The 24363-nt window shown below is 35.1% G+C and overlaps 1 protein-coding gene across 1 annotated transcript in view; it reads left to right on the top strand.

The window, feature by feature from the left end:
• Positions 1–24363, top strand: part of LOC118195508 (soluble guanylate cyclase 88E-like) — a 240226-nt gene that overhangs the window by 210295 nt on the left and 5568 nt on the right. Inside the window, exons 9-11 of the mRNA XM_085826934.1 lie at positions 148–304; positions 19632–19741; positions 22454–22543. Of these exons, the coding sequence (XP_085683060.1) occupies positions 148–304; positions 19632–19741; positions 22454–22543 (357 nt within the window). The remainder of the gene's footprint in view (positions 1–147; positions 305–19631; positions 19742–22453; positions 22544–24363) is intronic.

The following is a 24363-nucleotide window of genomic DNA, read 5'->3' on the forward strand; positions in this document are numbered from 1 at the left end:
GGCCATCTTTTTCAACTTCCGGAGATAGGTTTCACGTGCAGTAACTTAGTTATTAAGTAATATTATTGCCAAGTTCTGTGTGATTATAATGGTACTTGAATGTGTGATTATAATGGTACTTGAATATGTGATCTTCTTGTTTTGTAGGTGGAAACAATTGGCGACGCTTATATGGTGGTTTCTGGAGCACCGGATCAGGAACCTTGTCATGCGGAGAAGGTGTGCCACATGGCACTGGACATGGTGGATGTCATCGGAGGTCTTAAGGATCCGTCTAACGGTGAAAGTCTTAGAATCCGAGTTGGTAGGTGTAATTTCCTTGATATCACTTAACCAAAGGTAAATGCTTGGGGAAAATTGACGAAATTGATGATTTCTGAATTTAAAATTTATTAAAAAATTTCAACTTCGTCGATTTCGGCATATTTTTGTTCACTGTCACTTTGATATGAAATATTTTTTAGGCAAGGGACAAAAGATGTTCGAGTATTTTTTGCATGGAAAGTAGCGAGTGATCCAATTTAAAAAAAAAAAAAAAGAAAGAAAGAAAGAAAGAAAGAAAGAAAAGAAAAGGAAAAAATCAATTACATCCAAAGGGGCGTTTTTTTAGCATTTTATGTGCTGCCTTTATTTATTAAATATCGGGTCCTGCGTACCCAAAACGTTCAACAGCAATATTGCCAAATAATTTTAAAATGAGTATATCTTTAGAAGTTCCAATACAGAGTCTCACTTTCTGGTGATGAAAAGATTTTTTTTCTCGTACAGTGTTGCCATCACTCGCTATGAAATCATTTAGTTTGTTAATCAAAAATTCGTTGGAGTTTTACAAATATGAAATCTATCATAAAACGAATTCCAAATTTCAAATTTGGGCTTTCAGATGCCCATATTCGCAGTCCGATTACGTCATTCAAAATTGGATGGCTCTAGATACCGTTGTTTTATCACCATGCGGGAAACATACATACATTTATGCAGATTCTTCATTATTTAATTTCTTCAAATATAATGCAGGACTCTAACATTGGGTGGCAACAATTTGGAAAGTGATACGCCGTTTATAGTGATTCGACGTAAAATCGCGAAACGGAAACAATAGTCTTTCAGGAACAAAGCACCTTTGGACTAAACAGAAAAGGAAAGAAAAAAAGTAAACTGGAAAAAAAAAAAAAAAAAAAATCTGAAACGTTTTAAATTTTAAATTACGTCTAAAGGAGCGTTTTTTTAGCATTTTGTGTATTGCCTTTATTTATTAAATATCATGTTATTTGCACTTAAACCATAAAATTCAGTTCAATAACAATATCGCAAAATAATTTTAAAATGAGCATATCTTTAGAATATCAGATAGACTGTCTCGCGCGCTGGAGATAAAAAGGTTTTTTTCTCCCCGTATAGTGTTGCCATTGTTCGGTTTGAAATTGTTTAGTTTGTTAATCAAAAATTCGTTGAAATGTTACTAAAAATGAAATCTGTAATGAAACAAATTTCGAATTCAAATTAGGGCTTCCACATGCTCATATTCTATGGAATATTACGCTGTTCAAATTTTGATCGCTCTAAGTATCGTTGTTTTTTCACAAGCGAGAACCATACCTACACTCATGCAGATTCTTCATGATTTAATTTCTTTAAATATAATACAGGGCTCTAATATTTGGTGGCAACAATTTGAAAAGTGAATCGGACATTTATAGTGAACCAACTCAAAGTGCCAAAACGAAATTAATAATCCTTCAGGGCAAATTGCCCCTTTGGACTAATGAGATATTCATGACAATTGGTTTTAGTGGGTTATAAGGTATTAGAAATGGGCGGAGCCCGACCCATCTGACCACACATGTTGGTCGGTCTTATGGAAATGGCCACGCCCATTTCAACAATTATGAAATGGCCACGCCCTTATGAAATGAATTATGAATGAAATTATGCCCTTATGAAATGGCCACACCCATTTCAACAAAAGAAAGTAAGTAAAACATAAAATAACTAAATAGTCGTGTGTTAATACTAATTAAAGACGTAAAAGTGAAAGAAAAGAACAAATACAAACGTTTCAACAAAAATAAACATTAAAGACAAAAAAACGCGAAAAACAAACACAAACAATGGTTATAATCAAAATTAGTGAAAAGAAATACACCAAATAGTGATGGCGATAAAAAGCCAAAATCATCCACTCATTCCCACTGCTGGACGCTCTCCACTGATAATTTTCTTTGCATGATTGTGAGAAAACTTTACAGCATAAAAAGGGATTTTCAAAATCAAATTTTTATATTGTTTTTTAAGCTATTAAAGTAGGGACAGACCTCGAGGAAGTGCTATTGGCATCACCAACCAAACCACATAGCTTACATTTTTCATCGTCTTGTATCTGATGTATAAGGTATTCCAAAAAAAAAAAAAAAAAATTAAGGTCTTACACTTTATTTTCTCCCTTCTTTTCGCATGCCTTCGTGGTGTAACTGGAAGCACATTTGACACGTGTTCCGAAGTCCAGAGTTCGAGTCTCGGCGAGGGCATTTCACATATTTCACGTCTCCAGCATCAAACAAACCTAACGACTCTACGAGTGGCGCCCGAACTAAAAAGTGGTAGACGATAATTCGTCAGCACCAGGATTTGGCGATTGTGTCCCCTCATCCCCTGTCGTCAAAAGGGCAAGTATATAGGGTATTATCTTTCTCCATTCCACATACCTTTCTGGCGTAACTGAAACTACACCCGACGCGTATTTGAAAGATCCAAGGTTCGAGTCCCGGCAAAGGCATTGCTTATTTTCATGTCTTCTGCTTCAAAATAACCTAATGTGTTGTTGCGTGCGTACGGGTTCGTTACGAAATGAATGCACAAGTCCGATGAAAAATGAACAAAATTTATTATTATCACAACAAAAGTGCTTAAATCTCCTCAGATATTCGTGCAGTATTACAATATCTCACAGTAGTTACCTTTTAACTACGCAAACGTTCAAGAGAACTTAATTACTAAAACAGCTAAAGAAAGCTAATCCGCGAATTCGCTACAGTCAACAAGAGCAGTTTTCTAAGCAAACTCTTAAAACAACAACAAACTAACTAAAATCATCGAATTGAGAGGTTTTCCTCCTTTTTATAAGATTTTTAAACCACGCGCGAGAACTTTCTAGAACTTTCTCGAAATCAAAAAGAAATATTTATTTATTTATTAAATGTTAAATGCACGTGCTCTTGTATTTTTTTAATTTTCCGGCTTAGCTTTCCTTTAGTATTCGTCACGTGCTACACTGCATGGGGATTTAAAACAATTTAATTTATAATTCAACTAATTTTACCCATTTAAATACCAAACCCGTAATAGAGTCTATAAGGTATTTCTCCTGCCTTCGTAGTGTAGTGGTCTGCACGCTCAACGCATATTCGAGAGGTTCGTGATCCGATTCCCGGCGAAGGCATTGTTCCTTTTTCATCTCTTTTGCTTCGAAATAACCTAATATCTCTCCAGTGGCGTCCGAACTAAAAGGAAGTTGGATGATGATTCTCCACCCCCAGGATTTGGCGATTGTTTCCTCTAATCCCCAGTCGCCTTTTAAAAGGGTGAGTAATAAGGTATTTCTCCCACCTTCTTAGCATGCCTTCGTTTTGCAGTGGTCAGCACGCTCGACGCGTATTCGAGAGATCCGTGGTTTGAGTCCCGGCGAAAGGGTTGCTCATTTTTTTAAGTCTTCTGCTTAGAAATAAGCTTAATGTTGACACCCCTATACTGTTATAAAAATATGGCACTTGAAGTTTAAGTTTCAGTTTATGCTGTTAGCTTTAAAAACCGTTTGTTTGATGCAAAATGTAGATGAGTATTTTTACAACTGAAAATTAATTCGCAGCTATGAAATTTGACTGCGTTACCCTCTTTCCCACACCTTATGTTAGTGATCGTATTTTATGCCTTATTTTGTCCGAGATGCAAGGCCGTTTCGTTTCTTATAATCAACGCTTCCACTTTCTCGAAACCAAATTGCCAAAAAGAAAATCATTGAATGAGCTTTTGCAACGAAATCGGGAAATCTCTTCATTTACGTCATTGTTTTATTGATACCATTAGTTTTATAGACCTTTTTATAGATTATTAGATAAATTTTATTCCAAATGATTCTATAACAATTTAAATGTCCCGTTTTGCATCATATAATTCACCAGAATTGTCTATCATGACCTATTCCAGCATTTTGTATACAGTTCTTTGCCGTTGGAAATATGGGTCTAGCTCGATTGGCTAGAAAGTTAGTCGCAGTTGGTATTTTTGAAACGCCCTGCTTAGATGTAAACATTATATCATCTAATGCACTATTTTAACTCAGACAGCACGTGTAGTCATTTATTTTCCTAAGATAGGGTGGATCATAAATATAGTAATCTCTTACCATCTTTTATCATTTCTTTTCCAGTTTAGGGTGTGGTTCAGAACAATGCTATTAATAGTGTCGCGAAAGTCTAACAAACAGAGAATTTATAGAACTAGCTTTATAGAGCTTTGTAAATAAGTGCTATACAACAGCGATTCTCAACCGGTGGTACGCAAGAGAAAAATAGGTGATACGCAAAGAAACAAAGTATTTTTAACTATTAAATTCAAAAATCTAGTGAAGAAAAAGAACAATTGGTAAAAATTTCTGTAACTCTAACAGAAGATTTCAAAAATAACAAACGCTTTTGGCTGAATTAAAAAAAAAAAAAAAAAAAAAAAAAAAAAAAAAAAAAAAGGAACTTAAAGGCTTTTCAAATAAAGCTCTTAAATGTTTATTGCGTTTTTGCACAACCTATTTGTATGAACAAGGATTTTAATTCCACGCTTTATTTGAAATATAAATACAGAACAAAATTAAAACTGGATCCTAATTTACGGTTAAAGTTAAGTAAAATAAGACCAGACCTAAAGAAATTGATCTATCTTAAACAACCGAAATTTCAAATTAAAATATTATAAATTAAATTTTGATAATTAAAAAAGTAACCAATTTTTAATCTAATATTTTTTATGTTTGCATATTTAATGCAAATAGCCAACAGGTTGTACAAATGGCAAAATATTTTTTTTAAATATTTCTATTGAGAAACTAAAAAATAATCATTGTAAAATGTGGTGGTGGTACTAAAGTTTTTCAATGTTTATTTAGATGGTACGCGCTAGTCAAAAGGTTGAGAACCGCTGCTATAGAAGATGACGTTTTTTATATATATATTTATTTTATTCTTTTGTTTCCTCTTAATTCTGCTAACGCATTCAAGTTGCTTGAAAAATAATCATTGTAAAAAATGTGGTGGTGGTAGTAAAATTCTTCAGTGTTTATTTAGATGGTACGCGTTAGTCAAAAGGTTGAGAACAGCTGTTATAGAAGATGAAGTTTATATATATATATATATATATATATATATTACATTATTTATCTTTTTTTCTCTTAATTCTATTAATGCATTCAAGTTGCTTATTAAAAAATTGACATGATAATATTAGCTTGTCCTTTTTACTTCCTTGTAGAAGTTACAAGGTATTTATCCCGCCTACTTGACATGCCTTCGTGGTGTGGTGCTCTGCACGCTGGGCGCGTATTCCAGAGATCCGCGGTTCGATTCCCGGCGAAGACGTTGCTAATTTTTCATCTTTCCTGTTTCCAAAAAAAAAAAAAAAAAAAAAAATACCTAATGTCTCTACAAGTGACGCCCGAACTAAAAGGGTGTTGGATGATGACTCTCCACACCCAGGATTCGGCGATTGGTCCTCTAAAACCCCCAATCGCCCTTTAAAAGGGGGGTTATATAAAGTATTTCTCCCGCCTTTTTGGCATGTCTTCGTGGTGTGGTGGTCTGCACGCTGGGCGCGTATTCTAGAGGTCTGCGTTTCGATTCCCGGCGAAGGCGTTGTTAATTCTTCATCTTTCCTGCTTCCCCTCCCCCCCCAAAAAAAAGATACTTAATGTTTCTACAAAGTAAATGCCAATGAGTGAAATTTTATTTTTCGCTTGAATTTAATCCGTCTGTTATTCATTAAATCTGAGCTATTAAAAAAATAATAAAGGCAGTTCTTTATTCTTATTAGTGCAAAGGGACTTTGTCCCTGAAGGACTATTGTCTTTTTTGCCTTGAATTACTATAAATCTCCGTTTCACTTTTCAAACTGTTGCCACCGAATGTTAGAGTCATGCATTATATTTGAAGAAATTAAATAATGAAAAATCTGCATAAATATATGTCTATATCTCGCATTGTGATAAAACAACGGTACATAGAGCTATCGAATTTTGAATGACGTCATCCTCCTACGAATATGGGCATGTGGAAGACCCAATTTCAAATTTGGAATTTGTTTTATGATCGATTTCATATTTTGTAAAACTTTGACGAATTTTTGATTAACAAATTCAAGGATTTCAAAGCTAGCAATGGGAACGTGGTACAGAAAAAACATTTTTATCACCAGCGCGTGAGACTGTGTATCGGAAATTCTAAAGATATGGTCAATTTAAAATTATTTTGCGATATTGCTGTTGAACTGAATTTTATGTTTGAAGTGCGAAGGACAGGATATTTAATAAATAAAGGTAACACACAAAATGTTAAAGAACACCCCTTTGGACGTAATTATAACCTGAAACCTTTGAGAGTTTCTTTTTGCATTTTGGAAATGTTTTTATTGTCGGAAATCGATATATGTATATTTACAACTCCACGGATACTATTTAGATTTTATGTTTCAAGTTATGATTTGTATAATTTTTAATAGCAACATTGTTTGTAAAAAGAAAAAGAAAACGATTTTTTATTTTTGAAAAATAGTATATTGCTGTTCTTCTCGAAACGGTGAAGTATAAATTCTTGGTGATATTATTTAAATGTTTAAATAAAAGGAAAGAATACTAAAATCCCGTAGATTTGTTTAAATTCTTAAAAAATATTATTAATGAGTATTTACATTAAAATCCTTTTGTTTGCAATCACATAACTGGCTGGATATTTAATAATAGCAACATTGTTTGTAAAAAGAAAAAGAAAACGATTTTTTATTTTTGAAAAATAGTATATTGCTGTTCTTCTCGAAACGGTGAAGTATAAATTCTTGGTGATATTATTTAAATGTTTAAATAAAAGGAAAGAATACTAAAATCCCGTAGATTTGTTTAAATTCTTAAAAAATATTATTAATGAGTATTTACATTAAAATCCTTTTGTTTGGAATCACATAACTGGCTGGATATTTAAACAAATTTTATCTCAGGTACATTATATTTAGATACCGACGTATATTAAATTCTTCCTGTGCTGTCATTTTCCTTATAAAGGTGGGTATTTACGAACGTCATTTCCGGAGAATTAGAGTAAGACATAAATCGTGTTTGATGGCCCAAAAAGGCTAGCACGATGCAGACTTTTCTGTAACAGGATTTTATCTGAGGCTCACCGGCGCCACTTCAGCTTCTTCCTACGCTGTCTTTTATTAAAGGAGTATCCGTATTCATTCCTTTTATTTCCTTTCATACGATCAGTATAATTCCAGCTGAGTCGGTAGAAAGTCGTTTATTATGAGCATAACGTTAAGAAGCTTCAGTATTGTAAACTAATTCTTCTCTAAGAAAGAAGCGCTTTGTGCCACAGTTTTTATATCAGTCATGTTTCATAATCCAGGCTTCATAATCCAGGCTTCATAATCATGTTTCATAATAATGTTAATGCCTGATTAATGATGCAAAATACAAATCTTTATACGGAAACCTAAAACAACCGATCACGGTTCCAAATGATTATTTGGAAAAGTGGTCGTTTCAAACAACATGGCTGTTGATGTAAAGTTAATGAATTATGTTCTTTATTGCCGTAAGAAGTTTGAATACATAATTTTAAGGCAAAATATAATATTATACATGTAAAATACAAGACGGGCGTTTTTCTGCGGTAGTTTTGTCATTGTCGTAAATAAATATTTTTTTTTTTTCTTCGGGGGGGGGGGGCTTCCCTTGTCGCTCAACCTGTAAAATGGTTAGCGTCGCTGACTGCTGTGCCGAAGATCCCGGGTTCGAGTCGCGGAGAAGGCACGGATGTTTGTAATTTCCCGTATTTTAATATTTTGTCGCAACCTGAGCATCCCAATAAGCTTTGCTTACTTGATAATGTGTATAACACTTTATTTTGAAGCACGTCCATCCTGCGTGCCTTTTTTACTTCCTTGTACGAAGTAAAAAGGAAGTATTGTAATCGCGAAAAGTTTCAGGCAACATATTTCAACGAAAATATCCATTTTGACCGCTTTCGAATGAAATTTAACGATGTTTTTGCGTGATATCTGTACGTAAGGACAGAATAAAAGACTCTTTTCCTCAAAAAAAATTATAAAACTGCTTTAAAATTAATTCTGAAGAGAATTTTTCATGGCGTCTGTACGAACGTACGTACGTACGTATCTCGCATAACTAAAAAAAATAGTAGCCTCAGAACGTTGAAATTTTGTATGTAGGACTGCTATCACATGTAGATGTGCACCTCGTATTTTGGTTGCAATCGGCCGCACCAAACGTATATAAATATATTTATAAATATATCCACTCTGTTACCCGGCTTAGTGATCTCAGTTTCTTTACTCTTATATCTTTGTAATTTGTACATTTTTTGCTTTAAAAATGATTGAATTATGTATAATTTAATATAATTTAATATTCTGTACAAGTTTTTATCTTCCGGTTAAGGATTTTATGCCTTTAGTAAATCTGTGTGCAATATTTTTAGAATTATCAGCAATTTCAAAGTTGTTTAATTGCCGCTAAGCCTGTTTTTAATGGCGGCCATTGATGTTTACATTTGAAACAGCTGAGTAGCGGATTTGTTGCCAATCTAGAGAAACTTAGCTTCGCAACAACAAAGATAACGCATTCATTTATTATTGCCAATTAAATCATGCTTAATTCTTTCTGGAATTTTTTCGTTGAAATAAGCGTTTGAGATTTACTTCGTAATTTTTAATACAGATATTTTGAGTTTTTATGTATTTTTGCCTTCTCGCGAAGTGAGAACTGAATTAATTCAATGAGAAATACTCAATCGTCTGTGAAAAACTGTTTCTTTTTTGCTTTGTTTGCTTCATTTCTTTTATACATAGTTCTAGCTTTATTATAGTATTTGAATGGAACATGTGGCAACGATTAGATATTCTTTAAATGATATATATTTTGTGCATTCTGAATTATAATATGAATGAAATATAATACTGTTAAGTAAACCTAGCGCCAGAGTGTCGCTATGGTAAACAAAGTGAATTTTAAAGAATGCATTTATTCTATTGTGGTTTATGCACTGTCGGCGAAGTAGGTTTAATTCAATCCAATAAGTTTAAATAAAATGCAAGAAAAAATGCGTATAATTTAATATTATGTACAAGGAAGTCATGTGGTGTACACATCAGATTTTTTCCTTTAAGAGTTCGACCTGTCATTGAGGATCTCTCCCTCTCTGATATGTGTCCCCAAGCAATGCAGAATTTTGAAATTCCACCTTGGGAAAGTGCACGAATCCAGCTTCTTGATGTCTTCAACCATCACGTGAAGGGAAGCACTAATGAGATAGTTTACTGACAAATCTTTGCTGAGCACAGGCACAAATATAGCAGTTATCATCCGATATGTACAGATGGATCCAAGTCCGATGATCATGTCGAGATGGCATTTGTAATTGAAGATCACATACAGGGCAGACGCTTTCACCATCAGTCTTAACATTGAACTAACTGCAATATATTATACTCTTTTGTGCATCTCAAAGCTCTGCCACAAAATGTACATAGTTTATACAGACACGTATAGTGCGCTTAAATCGTTAGAAGCTTTTCCCAATACTCAAAATCCTGTAACAGTGGATGTTCTCAAAATTCATGTAAACTTAACGAGTCGTGGATATGAAATCCTGTACTGCTGGGTTCCCGAGAATACGAGAATAAAGGGAAATGAGGTGGCACATATCGCAGCGAAATGTCCAGTCGCCTCTTCCCATTTATGGACATCTATTGTGCCGTCAAAGAGAAGACCCGAAAAAAATGGCAGCAACTTTGGGACGTTCAACTTCATAACAAGTTGAGAAATGTAAAGGAAGAGAGGTCAATTGTACTCGTAATTAAAAGAGACTGGCTCTTATTACCTAATGTAATTGGTTTTGAAGATCGTGTATTGTATTTTAATGTGTGCTTTTACCTTGTTTTTATATGACTTCATCCTCTGGATTTGGTACATTTGTCCACATTTTTTATTTACTAATAAATTCTTTTGATTTTATCAAATTAGATCATTCTACCTTGTGTTTGGCGCATTATAATCATCTTTGGTTTTGTGCTAATAACCTCACTCTCACTCTTTTTTCCCTCTCCCCCCCACCCGTAAATTTTTATGCGAAATCATCTAAGGAATATAATTGCCTACAGTGTTGCTTTTGTTTACGGATTTTGTATATTTATAAGTTTAGTGAAATTATATGTGAAACTCTAGTATTTTTGTATAATGAAATTCTTGGAATAGATGATGCTCCGCCGGAAAAATGTGATTACATAGGCAAGTCTATTTAACGTTGAAGTAAATGGCTGTCTTGCTAAATTGGCGAGATATCGCTTAGCTGGCGACGGTTTGGGCCACTAATTTGTGTCGCCAAATTTTGTGAAAACGCCGCCAAATTAGGCGACATTTTGATCCAGCCTCTGTATAACTGTAATTGGTATTGTGAATGAATAAATGACATTGATCCCTATGTGTAACTCTAACCACATCCGGCCCTTATATATTTTCCAATAATTTCGAGAAGTAGAAGGTACTAGAGATTTCTGAGCTACGGGGCAAAACTATATAACACCCGAGAGAGCATTCGTTTCTCAGTAGTTGTTTAGTTCAGCATGGGTTCGGAGAACTGAGATATTTCCGTGTGATCTTCGCTCTTTATATGCGCTTTGCATGGCGTTATGTTTAACGTTCTCAGCAATTTGAAGTGTAGTTAGTCATTGGGCTCTGAGAAAAGCTGTACGAGTATTTTGGTGGAAAGTTCCAGAACTGTTAAGTGTTTGTTTTTGGTAAAAATAAACTTTGTGCATTCAGTCTATTACGAAAGCGTACGCACGCATCACCATTTATAAATAAGAATGAAAGCAATCCACGTGCAGAAATATATGGTATTGTAACTTGCGTATGGTTTCGTGCTGGCTTGAAGGCACACAGAACGGTGATAGCTTGGTGAATTTTATTTTTCCAAAAACAATTTACAATTCTGCAACTTTTCATGTAAAAGTATTCTTACAGATCTTCTCAGTGTGACGTAGCACATACAGTAGTTTTCGCTAAGTCTATTGAACACAAACTACTAAGTCTGTTGAACACAATACAAAATGCCTCAAAGGCGTAAGCACGCACAATCATCTATCTCTCTTTACTTTTCAATACTCTCAACTAAACTGAAAATTGGTGCTGTTTCCAATCTTATATACTTTTCTTCTTGCCGCTGAGAAATTCCGAGTATGCCCGATTTCTCGAAAGTGGTAGAAGGCATACGCAGTTACATAGAGCCTGTAAGAATTATGTTAATTTTATTAACAGTTAAATTTTAAGTTAAAGTTCCTTTCCTGTCAAATTCTTAACTTCAACTTACTACTTCCGGCCAGAACGTACTTTTTGGAATTTGCTGAATATTTAATGAGGAGGAGCGGTGTTTAAACCACGAAGTTACTTACTGAGTTAGAGAGAGAATCAGAGTATTTGATTTACGCGCGTCTGCCTTTTTGGCCACTCTCTCTCTCAAAGCTGTTATTTCGCTCGGCCGTACTCAGGCCCTTGCTAAGCTTCGTAGTAAAATAAGTCAAGGGGCCAACTCAAATTGAACCTTGATAGCTTCGGCTATACTTCTTTAGTTAATCTTAGTTTTAGTTTAATTCTTAGTCTTTTTAGTTCAAGTCCAAATGCGGGCTTTGCTTGTACACTCCCAGGCGGAGTTTGTTAAATCTTATTAGAATAATAAAGGGTTAGTTACCCTTCTATCTTGTTGTTTCTTGTGACCGAACGCAAGCGATTATTCGCTTATCAGTTCTTAGATTCCTCACTTCCAACATTAACTTAGAATTCCAAAGTGAGGTACTCTACAAGCCGGATACAATTGCAGTTTTTTACATAAGGATCGGACCACTTACGCAGATATCGGACCAAAATATCGCCAAATGGTTGCCAGGTTTATAGATTTTCAGCGATTTCTCCACAAATTCGTGACAAAAATTTTTAGTTAAAACCATCGCCAGCTTTGACAATATTTCGCCAATTTGGCGAGATAGCCATTCACCTCAGTGTTAAGTGGACTTAGCCCTGTAACCGTGTTTTTCTGGCGACAAGGATTCGCACTTTTGAGACCTTTCATTGTTATATTATACAAGAGATACTACAATTTACATATAATTTCTATAAAATTATTTACGTATATTCAAAATTTGTAAAAATATTTTGAAGTTGTAAAAGGCAGTCCCTTGTAAAACTAATGCAAGGGAGCGTTTTCAAATGGTGATATTTTTTAATGTTCTTGTTGCCATTTATATGTATCAAAATGTTATTAAGAGTAACAATGGGTTTATTGCACTAGAAACACAATTACAATATGAAATGTCCAGGAAAGTTGTTTAGTAATTGAAAATGACCAGTAGTTTTGCTTTAAGTCTTTTATTTATTAGCTTTTATTAGTCCAAAGGGGCAATTTGCCCTGAAGGACTATTAATTTCGTCTTGGCATTTTGCGTTGAAAACTATAAACGGCGAATCACTTTTCAAATTGTTGCCACCAAATATTAGAGCCCTATATTATATTTAAAGAAATTAAATAATGAAGAATCTGCATGAATGTAGGTATGTTTCTCGCTTGTGAAGAAACAACGATACTTAGAGCCATCAAAATTTGAACAACGTAATATTCCATAGAATATGAGCATGTGGAAGTCCTAATTTGAATTTGAAATTTGTTTCATTACAGATTTCATTTTTAGTAACACTTCAACGAATTTTTGATTAACAAACTAAACGATTTCAAACCGAACAATGGCAACACTATACGGGGAGAAAAAACCTTTTTATCTCCAGCGCGCGAGAGTGTATCGGATATTCTAAAGATATGCTCATTTTAAAATTATTTTGCGATACTGCTGTTGAACTGAATTTTACGGTTTGAGTACGTAAAACACAATATTTAATAAATAAAAGTAGCACACAAAACGTTAAAAAAACTCCCCTTTGGACGTAATTTAAAATCTGAAACCTTTCAGACTTCTGTGACATTTTTAATAGTTAATTTTAAAAGATATTTTTATAAAATCTGACCTGGTATGCCTGTAGCCTGTCAATAGCTATTCCGCCTCTCTGCCACTTTTTTCCTATTTATAGCTTGTATACTTATGGTAAAATTTTCCAGTTTTCCCTTTATTAGCTGATCATAGAAAGGTGACATTACCATTTCTAAGGAGCAAATACGGTCTTTAAGTCCCTTGAAAACCGAACAAATTAAATCCATCTGAAAACTGTTACAGTTAAAAGTAAAAAGTATACTGTTAAAAGCAGTTTCAGTTTAAAACAAAAAAAAATAATAAATAAGTGTAAATAATAAATTAATAAATAAATACAAATATGAAAGTTTTCAGAACTATTCATGAATTATTCATGGATGAGCTATTCAATCAGGTGCTTTATTTTAGCCAAAGAGTCAGAGATGATCTTAACAAGAAACCTACACATCACACTATAGCTGTATTCCTGGACCTTTCTAAGGCCTTCGAGAGAGTTTGGACGCAGAGGCTGATTGCCAAATTATATAATAAGATCGGCATGCGTGGTAAAGCACTGTCTTGGATTTAGGATTTTTTGAGAAATAGACAAATTAGGGTGAGGTTCAATAGTTCGACCTCAAATGGTTTTAAAATACGCCAACGATTTCCTCAAGGCTCGGTTTTTAGCCCTGCCTTGTTTACGCTTTTTATTGCAGGAATTGAAAGAGTCATGCCTGGGAACTATGAAATTAGACTATTTGCAGATGACATTGTTCTTTGGAGTTCCGGCTCTGATATTGGAAAGATGGAGGAGAGTATGAATCTGGCTCTAACTGACATGTGGAGCTTTGCTGTAGACCACAATCTCAGTTTTTAACCCTTTAAAGTCTACTGTGAGTTTTTTAACAACCAATAGAAAATTATATAATTTTTGACCAAGAATCCTGTTGAACAGTCAGCCTTTGGATGTAGAGAAACACCCAAAGTATTTAGGCTCCATTTATTGGATCCTGAGATTTGGGGTAATAGTTACTTGAAATATCTTGCTTTGAGAGCTAGGAAACGCATTAATATCCTTAAGTACAACTCGGGCCGTGATTGGGGTGCCCATGCTTAGTACCCTCACAAACATCTATGTTTCCCTTATTCGACGCATTTTGGAGTACGGCCTCCCCATCTTCTGCTGTGCCTCTGATTCAAACCTACAGAAACTTGAATGTGTACAGCTTAGTGCTGCAAGGATTATAACCTGCCTTCGCAATTCATGCCCGAAAGATATTGTACTTTATGAAGCCAATCTGAAGCCTTTTAAGTCTTAGGAGAAATGCATGTTTAGTGAAGTACTACAATAAGCTCTCCAGTCTTGGCCTCCAGAATCGTACCTCGAAATTTCTAGGATCATAGAGCAATAACCAGAGGCTCAAACTTAGTAGTCCCTTTGGGCAGGTTATTTCTGACCACCTTATCGCCGGTTTTATAGAACATCACACTTTATCTCAGATTATCGACCCCTCTGAAGGTCTCAATGGGGTTTACTTTCATTCTATCCAAGTTAGCAAACAGATAGAATTGCCGTGTTACTTGACACAGTTAGCTCTTGAAATAATTAATAATGTCCCTATGGACGCTGTCCACATGTATACGGACGGCAATAAACTTGCTAATGACAGTTCTGGCAGTGGCATTTATATTAGATTTCGGGATCAAGAAAAAAGAATTCAAAGAAGATTCGAGACGAGCTTATTGCAATTCTGGAGGGTCTGATCTCCATCATGTGGCTTCCTCAGTTAAAAGATATCTGGATCTCTTCGATAGTAGAAGTGCCGTCCAGCACTTGGCTGATTGGCATAATGTGAGGGATAATACAAGTACAGATATCCTTAGGAAACTAAAACGACTTTCCCTTTCTCGTTGGATCCACTTTCAGTGGATTCTGTCCCGTGTCGACGTTGCTAGAAATGAAACTGCTGACAGCTTGGCTAGAGCTGGTGCTAGCGAGACCACAGCGTCTGCCGCTCCTCTTACTTATATGGAACTACTTTTAAATGTAAGGCAAGGAATAAGGCCGTTTGGATGGTCCCTTCAGTGCACCCATGGTATCAGATTAAGTGCCCTGGTGGTTCCTTGGTTCAGAGCAGCAATAGACGAGATCAAACTGCACTTACTAGATTTCTTAATGGCCATCTCTTATCAATGACTTTTGCCGGTGGTAATAAAGACTTTAAAATATGTACTAAGTGTTCTACCGCAAAGGCCTCTCCTGATCACATCTTATCATATCTGGGTTTTACCAGACAGGATCTGGCTCATGACTCCCTTTTTCAGGGTGAATGGGCTTATGGACCTGATCTAGCTCTGCTGGTCACGGGGATGAGAAACAACAAACAACAAGTTTCAGATTTTATATTACGCCCAAAGGGGCGGGTTTTTTTCACCCACAGGCATACACGTTTCGAGAGCATTTATGCAGACGTCCCTTTAGGCTCAAAATATTTAAAAACAGCATATCTTCAGAAATTGATAGACAGTCTTGCGCGTTAGACACCAAAATATTTTATATCGCACAGTGTTTTACCGTTGCTCTTTTGAAATCATTGAGTTCCTTAATCTAAAATTCGTGAAAGTTTAAAAAATATGAAGTAAATAATAAAACATATTCAAAATTTAAGATTCGAGCTTCCAGGTGCTCATATTTGGGTGCCAACACTGCGTTATTCAAAATTTTATTACTCTCGTATAGTTGTTTTTTCACAGTGCGAGAAACGTGCATACATTTGTGAAGATTCTTTATTATTTAATTTCTTTAAATGTAATACAGGGCGATAATATTGGGGGCAAGAGTTTCAAAAGTGATACAGCGTTTTATACCGATTCAACGCAAAATGTCGTTTCGCTAATATCCCTTTTGGACTAATATAAAAACATTAAATTTATAGCAGTTAGCTCTTACATTGCTGATTAGACTGCAGTAAGCTTTTCTACTGGCATTAATATTTTCTGATAAAAGTAATTTTACTTTTACATCTGGCAATCTCATTTATATCTATTTTTATTTCACGAACTTTTATTTCGGACCTTGTGGCAACATGCATAATTCTAGCTTTTCAGGTAGTATGTAGAATACAATATTCTTCGCACTTCTTATTTATCTCTAAAGCTAATAAATTATCTTTAATTGCATTTCTGTTATTTTCTCTTATTCAAATATGATTCTGCTTGAAATATTTAGCTTCAGACTACAGAAGCAGTTTAGCATACTTCTAAATTTTCAATCTATAAAGGTATTTTATTTGGTTCATGTTTTGATTCTCATTACCTACAACGAAATAGAAGTATTTACTTCCAGGAACTTCCAAATACCTTTTGTTTTGAAAGAAGAAGTGTCATGTTTTTATCTTTTAAATCAAATATCTCCTTCTTAATTAAGATAAAGTCACGAAAAATAATTACTGAACTCATCAACATAAGAAAAAAAATTCGTTAACTTAACCAATTCTTTCGGAAATTATTCCATCAGTTTTTGCAAGTCTGATAAAAACAGCAGCAACATTTCGTCTGAACTTCATTCTTTAGCTTGGCATCAGTTTTTCAATTAGTGACTGGTAATTATCGTTTTTGCGATTGAAAACAAAAAGGTGCATTCTACTTTCTTGAATCCAGTTTTGTAAGTTTTTTCAGATTCTACCATTTGTCGCATTCTTTTTTCATTTTTAAATTTTTTTCTGATTTGCTTCATACATCATTCTTTTTCTTATGAGACTTAACCTTGTATGTAACATGAGAAAAAATGTCTGGCTGTATTTTATATATCTGCAGACGTTCGGAAAAAGTATTCATGTCGTGTTTTCAAAGCAAAGTCAAAAATCGGAATATAAAGATCTAATGGGGAATAATCAATCAAAGTTCGGTAAAGTCAGGTTTTACGTGTCAGACTTTACACGCGGTAGTTTGAAATCTTGTGCGATTGACATAAGTAGAGCAATCAATATAATCCTTCTGAAATCGCACAGTTATTTATTAATAATCTTAGCTTTATGTAAAATTAAAATATCTGAGGAGGACACCACGTGATTTCCTTGTACGGCATATTCAATTATACACGTTTTTGCTGTATTTCATTTAAACTTATATCCTACAATTTCATCAGAGATATATTTCTCATTCAAATAATTTGTTTCTCCTTTCGAGCCAAGGCAAAAATACATAAAAACTAAAAACTCAAAAAGATCTTCATTAAAAATTGTAAAATACAGCAAAATGTAAAACGCCAAATACAGCTGAAAACAATTAAAATTAGAGTTTCGAGGCAAAAACAAGTAGTTTGGCCAACGGGCAGAAAGACAAAATTTTCGGTGCGGAAAAAATTTTTAAAGCTAACGCTTGGTTCCACTCGGCAAGAAACACTCTGAAGGTGCAGAAACTGGCTTAATTCACTGTTCTGCTAAGTTTCTAATGTAAACAAATGACTGGTATGTTAAGCTTAGTCGCACTTAAACAACTTTTAAATTGTTGATAATTTTACAACAATTGCATGCAGATTAACTCAAGGCATAAAACCCTTAGCCGGAACATAAGGACAACATAATTCAATCACTTTTTAAACAAAAAATTCACTATTTACCAATATATAACAATAAAAAAACCTGAGCACAGTGTGAATATATATATATGTGTGTGTGTGTGTGTAAGATATAACAAAAATACGATAGCTCTCTAAGAATAATTAGCGACCTCAAAAATTAACATTCTAGATTTGGTACTCTCCCCTGTTATCCTTTCTCCCAAATTCAAGATCATTCCAAATTACATAACACTCCTTGAAAAATGGAACTAAAACCCAAAATTAACCAATCACAGATTAGATGTAACTTTGTGCACCTATCTTGTATAAATAGCTAATAACTGCGTGGTCTCGCTCTCTTTCACATTTAAAGATTCAACACAAGAATGAGAGGAGATACTTCAGAAAACATTTTATTAAGGGAACATGCTCATAGAAAAGGCTCAAAAGACCTTCCGCCAACTGTAATGCGGGTTTCGCACCTGCGGAATAGGAACTGACGCACATTTGCGAAGACACCAGGCATTTCCCGAATATTGCCGTTAGCAACCGCGATCCTGGTCACTAGATCCATGTTGGTTTCAATGGGGCACTCGAAGATTATGCTTTTTATGTGTCCCACAGAAAAAAGCCCACACAGGAGAGATCCGATGATCTTGGTGGCAAGCTATAAAAATGATTGAATTATGTTATTCTTACGTTCGGGCAAGGTTTTTTATGCTGCCAATAGTTGTAGAATTATCAACAATTAAGTGTTATTTAAGTGCGGCTAAGCCTTATTCTTTACCATAGCGACCATATTTGTTTATATTTGAAACTTAGTAGAATAGTGAATTAAATCAGTTTCTGCACCTTCAGTGTCTTTTTGCGGAGCGGGACCAAACGTAATCTTTCAGTTTGGTGCGTCGAAAAATTGGCCTTCTTGCCCGTTGGCCGAATAGCTTGTTTGTGCATGGAAACTCTATTTTTAATTTAAAAACTTTTTTTAAATTTAACTGTATTTAGTGGTTGTTATGTTTTTCCATATTTTTCAATTTTTAATGAAGATATTTTGAGTTTTTATGTATTTTTGCCTTGTCGCAAAGTGAAAACTGAATTAATTGAATGAGAAATACACCTCCAATGAAATTCGACGAAATACGTTTAAATGAAATGCAGCAAAAAATGTGTATAATTCAGTAGACTGTACAAAGAAGTAATGTGTTATCCACATCAGATATTTCCTAGAGAAATTGCATTGGTAGAGGACTATATACGGGATATTTTCTTCAGAAAACGTGTATGTATTCAGACTATCACAGCTACTCAGTTCCTACATAAAACCGCCTACCATAGTGTCTAGGAATTTTCGCCGTCGGGAAGTTTCCCCGTCAAGACATATTTTTCTATATATGACTGTATTATATCTTGCCGTATTATACTCGTATTAAATTTATTTAGTTTAATAATTCTGTTTACATTTTGTATACTTAATAAAGGTTGTTTGCACCATATATAGTTATTTACAAGATACCAAGAAATTACACACAGTCAGTTGGAGAATTTTGTCAGCATCAAAGAGAACTGGGGTTAAACTTCTGATATAACAGAAGTTATATTTGATTTCAAACATTGGATGCAATTTTTAAAATATAGATAATATTTACGTAAGAGAGAACGTTAAGTGATTTACTAATATGAATTAAGTGCTCATGCCTGTATATGAAGAAAAGGTTCCTATAACTATTAATTAAATATTTATTATTTCGTCTTTTTCAGTAGCTGAACTTCTTTTACTTTTTCAGGTATTCATTCTGGCGCAGTAGTGGCCGGTGTTGTGGGCCTCAAGATGCCCAGGTACTGCTTATTCGGCGACACGGTGAATACAGCTTCCCGAATGGAAAGTACTAGTGAGGTAAGTTCAAAACTCTTTATCACCCTTAATATTTAGATAACAAAATATAGTTGAAACTTACAGGAGATGAAAAACACATTATACTGGTTTCTTTCCGAAAGAACTTGATGGGAAGGTTGGGTTTAGAAGTACATGCACCACCGCTTCACAATGACAGGCTCACATATGTAGGAGACACTAACAAGGAGTTCTTTTCCAAACAGAATAAAAGACAACATTGCAATCTGATGTGTCTATTAAATAGTACGCAAATCCTTTAGAATTTTAGTGTCGTAGCGCATACATGGGTTGAGCAACTTTCTCTGATCTGTTATGTTAGCTATGACAATAAACATCTGTAAAGGCAATACTTCATTATCAGCCAGTTGTAAATGTTTCATGAGAAGTCACTATTCCTTTTCGATGACAAAAAAGCACTGCACAAGCAAATTACGCTGTTTGAACGAGGCTGAATGATCGATCTGCGAGAGTAAGGATTTCCCAGTCGTGGAATCTCCGCTCTTATGCGACATAATGCCTCGTTAGGGAAGCCTGTGCGTAAAAAACCGGACGAATCATAAACCTGACAGTGGATCACGAAATGTTACGTCAGAACGAGATGACAGATATCTAATTATAGTGATGGACCATGCAACTTCGTCTCGACAGTCAGCGCAATGTTGGACTGCTGCTACAAGTGCTTCAGCAGTTCGCCGATGATTGCTGTGTTGAGGATTGCATGCATAGATTCCTTCACACAGGATTCCCAGACGCAAACCCATCGGCACATGCGGCTACAATGGGCTCATCGACACAGCCGCTGGCGTGGACAATTGGTAACTTTTCCGTTACATTCAAGTTGGAGAGCAGCGCTTATCTAATATACGTTAACTCTTTGAAAGGCGGTGGTTACCTACAGTAACCACCTTTTCTATTGAACGTCTTACTCATTCGTGTGAATGATTTTCAAGACTGGCCGTTTCTGAAGTTCCCTTGTAGCTCACTAGATTGCAATCAAGAAACATAAGCCAGTAGCTGGTACAGTAATTCGTCTTCAAAAAAAAAAAAAAAAAAAAAAAAAATGCATCAGCCATCAAAGACAACATCACGATGATGTGCACTCTGCAGTACCAAGAAAAGCCTGTAAGAACAGAGTGGGAATGCAGCACATGCAAAGTTGCACTCTTCTTGAAAAAGAAAAGCTGTTTCCACGAGTACCATAGAGACTGATTTGTAGGGATGTGTTCTGTAGGCGGTGGTCACTGACACTAGCCACTAAACGTGGTCATTTTTTTTCACATGTCTTGGACAAAAATGTGTAATTGTCGCAAATAATTTCATTGTAACACCTGATATAGTAAATAAAACAAGAGTTTTGCTGAAAAAGTTAATTGCCTTTTCCTGCTCCTCAAAGAGTTAAATACTATAGAGAACTAACCATCTTCCATCGTTAACCAGCGCATTCTTGACGATCTTTAAGAATGATGATCTAGGACGCCATTGAATATGATGAAGATTCTGTCTGCTAAAAATTAAAATTATTTTCACCAGCAAATGCTACATCAGAGAGATTGTGGGGTCTTGAGTAAAATTCTTCGTTCAGTACATTTCTTGAGATGGATCTCAACAGCACAATGTTTTCCCACAGCTTACTAGAAATGTCCAACATGTTAGATAACGCTTCTTTTTTCGCCTCTCTATTCACATGTCGTCTGTTGAGCAGGTCTGGAGATTTTGTGGTCAGGCAACTTGTTGGTAAGCCGCAACCATTACGGGTAGTGGATTCGGATAGAAGCAGGAACAGGAAAACGTGGACGGTGCACTAAAACTTCATCGGTGATTTTACAGGTATTGCTACGTTTCACTATTATGTCTACTGGATGCACAGACGGCCCGCGCCAGAACCGGCCAAGAAGAGATTAACAAATAGTCTTTGCATCAATTTTAAACATTTTCACATTGAATACACAATTACACGTTGATTTTTTAAGTACAAGATATACAAAATTTCAGATAGAAGCAATATGGAATGTTATTTCTGAGGTACACTTTCAAAATTTGTTTGATTCAATGCCACGAAAAGTACAAGCTCTTACTGTACTACATGGTGGTTCAGCCAAATAACTGATGTTTGATGTTTAATAGTCTTATACTGCTTTGTAATTTTATTCGTTTCTTTGCATCACTGTAGGTCGTATGTGTAAGACATTATGTTCATCTTCATGGTGCTGGAATTTTCGTAAACAACAGCTTATTATTAAATGTTTGTTAACGTTATTCGATAATACGTCGAACGTTTGACAAAGATTTGTTTCCTTTCCTGTAAAACATCATTGTTAAAATATACTGGTCATCCTGAATGAGATGAGTCTGCCAGAAAAAAATTACACAAATCGTCTATGGGGACATCTAATAAGGCTGTCTAAACACCCCAAACATTCTAGTAATTCATGTTGCATCAACTCCTTTTCGAAACTCGAATAATAAGCAATGTCGAATATGGTACTCTTCATAGTTTTAGCTTGACCTTCCAAACACGGATGCTATGAACATGAAACTGCTCTATGAAACAAAAGAAAAGAAATCTCTGGCAAAATATATTACATAATTTCGGCGTGTGCAGTCAAATGATAAGAATTAAGCAAATGGTGATATCCATAAACATGTTAATTCTCTGTCCCTTTTGTACCTGCTTTTAAGTTTCAAATTTGCAATAATATTTGTATTTTTTAGGCTTTGAAGATTCATATTAGTGAAGAAACAGCGCAAAGACTTTCACCTGATCAGTGGGATATTTCAGAAAGAGGAACGATCAGCGTAAAAGTGAGTAAACTCTTTTCATAAAGCAGAACAAAATAAAGTATAATAGTATAAAAGAAACTTATAATAGAGAACATTAAATTAATCTGTTTTATCGCTGAGTTTAGGGATGATGCAAGGTGTAACACACACACACACACACACACACACAAAAAAAAAAAAAAAAAAAAAAGGAACTGGTCCAATAAATCATTATACTTACAAGAAACAGTTCTCTGTGACATTATCACCTTCAAAGTAGTTCCCTTCAGCATTCGGTGCTGCCATTGCTGGTAATAGTTCTGGAGCAAGGTTTTTGGAAGGCCCTAATGGAAATTCTCCGTTTTTGCTTGAACCTCTTCAGCAGAGGTACAATAGGTTCCCTTTAAGTAAGATTTAACTTTAGGAAATAAAAAAAAAGTCGTAGGGAGCCAAATCAGGTGAATAAGGAGGATGCCCCATCACAGTAATATTTTTGCTGGTTAGAAACTGCTTGACAGACAGGGTAGTGTGAGCGGTTGCATTGCCCTGGTGCAACAGTCATCCATCACTCCACAACTGTGGCCTTTTTTTCCTAATTATTTAAGTATCTTTATTACTTCAATGTAGTAGTGTTGATTAACAGTCTGACCAGTGGGCATCATCTTCCACACTGTTCATTCCTCGTGAAAACCGCTTATACCATTCACACACGTGCATGAGACAAAGTTTCATCTCCATTAAGCCTCGGTTAACATTTGAAAAGTTTCCTCCGTGGCTGATTTCTTAAGTTTCACAAGAAATATGATGTTGATTCGCTGTTCAGTGTTTACATTAGACATTTTTCTGGCAGAATGCAGTTGCACATGCTCATTCAATGACGCAGTTCTCCCCACTGGCGTGGTCGGTTAAGTCGAAACTGGCCGCATGGATGGAGAAGATGTGTGACATGACGTCACCAAAACAGTTGTTGCCAATTCCGCTCTGTTTTCAAGCTTAGTCTTTTTTTTTTTTTTTTTTTTGGTGTGTGTGTCTGTGTGTGTGTGTGTGTCACACCTCGTATGTAGTATAGTAAATGCTAAGATTTTAAGCTTTTAATCAGCCAAAACGCAGAGATTATCAAAAATGCTTAAAAGATGAGTGCCATGGTATCAAACTTCTCGTGAAATATTTAAGGATAGATAATCCAATTAATTACCTGCGCTGCTGCCGCAATAACCCGAATGAGAGGAAACTACGATAGTGTTCTGTTATGCCTGATAACCTAAGATTAAGAATAATGACATTGACCTACCCATGTATTGTACCAAAATACACTCAACACATATTTAACCTGTAAAATCTGTTTATTTCAATCCTAAAACCGTAGCAGAAATATTGATAACTCCAGTTACAATCACTTTCGCGAATTCATCATAGACTTTCACAAAAAGGAAAAAGGGAAATCTTGATAAATTTCGAAGCTTCCCTAGCAAGAAACTATAAAACATGATAAGAATAAAAAAGTCTGCCTATTTTTTGCATAATTGCCATTTTCGTTCACAGATATGAAAGATAAAAATCGCATGAAGAAGACGAGGAATTGTCAGCGAACATGGCGGTGCTGAATGACCTTGAAAGAATAATTTTGATCGGAAGACAATTTCGCAATATCGCAAAAATCGCGTAAAAATTCAGCGCCCTGCTTACAGAAAGCTATAGGACATTATAAGAATGAAAAATGTCCAGCTACTTTTTCAGAACTGCCATTGCTGTTCACAGGTATGAAGTATAAATAATCACAAGAAGAAGTACGAGGACTTGTCAGCGGACATGGCGGTGACGAAAAGCCTTGGTGAAAAAATTACCCGACGTATTTTGCAGCC

The sequence above is a fragment of the Stegodyphus dumicola genome, chromosome 11 (assembly GCF_044657685.1).
Source record: "Stegodyphus dumicola isolate Sdum_Otavi_A_Nest chromosome 11, ASM4465768v1".
Taxonomy (NCBI): Eukaryota; Metazoa; Arthropoda; class Arachnida; order Araneae; family Eresidae; genus Stegodyphus; species Stegodyphus dumicola.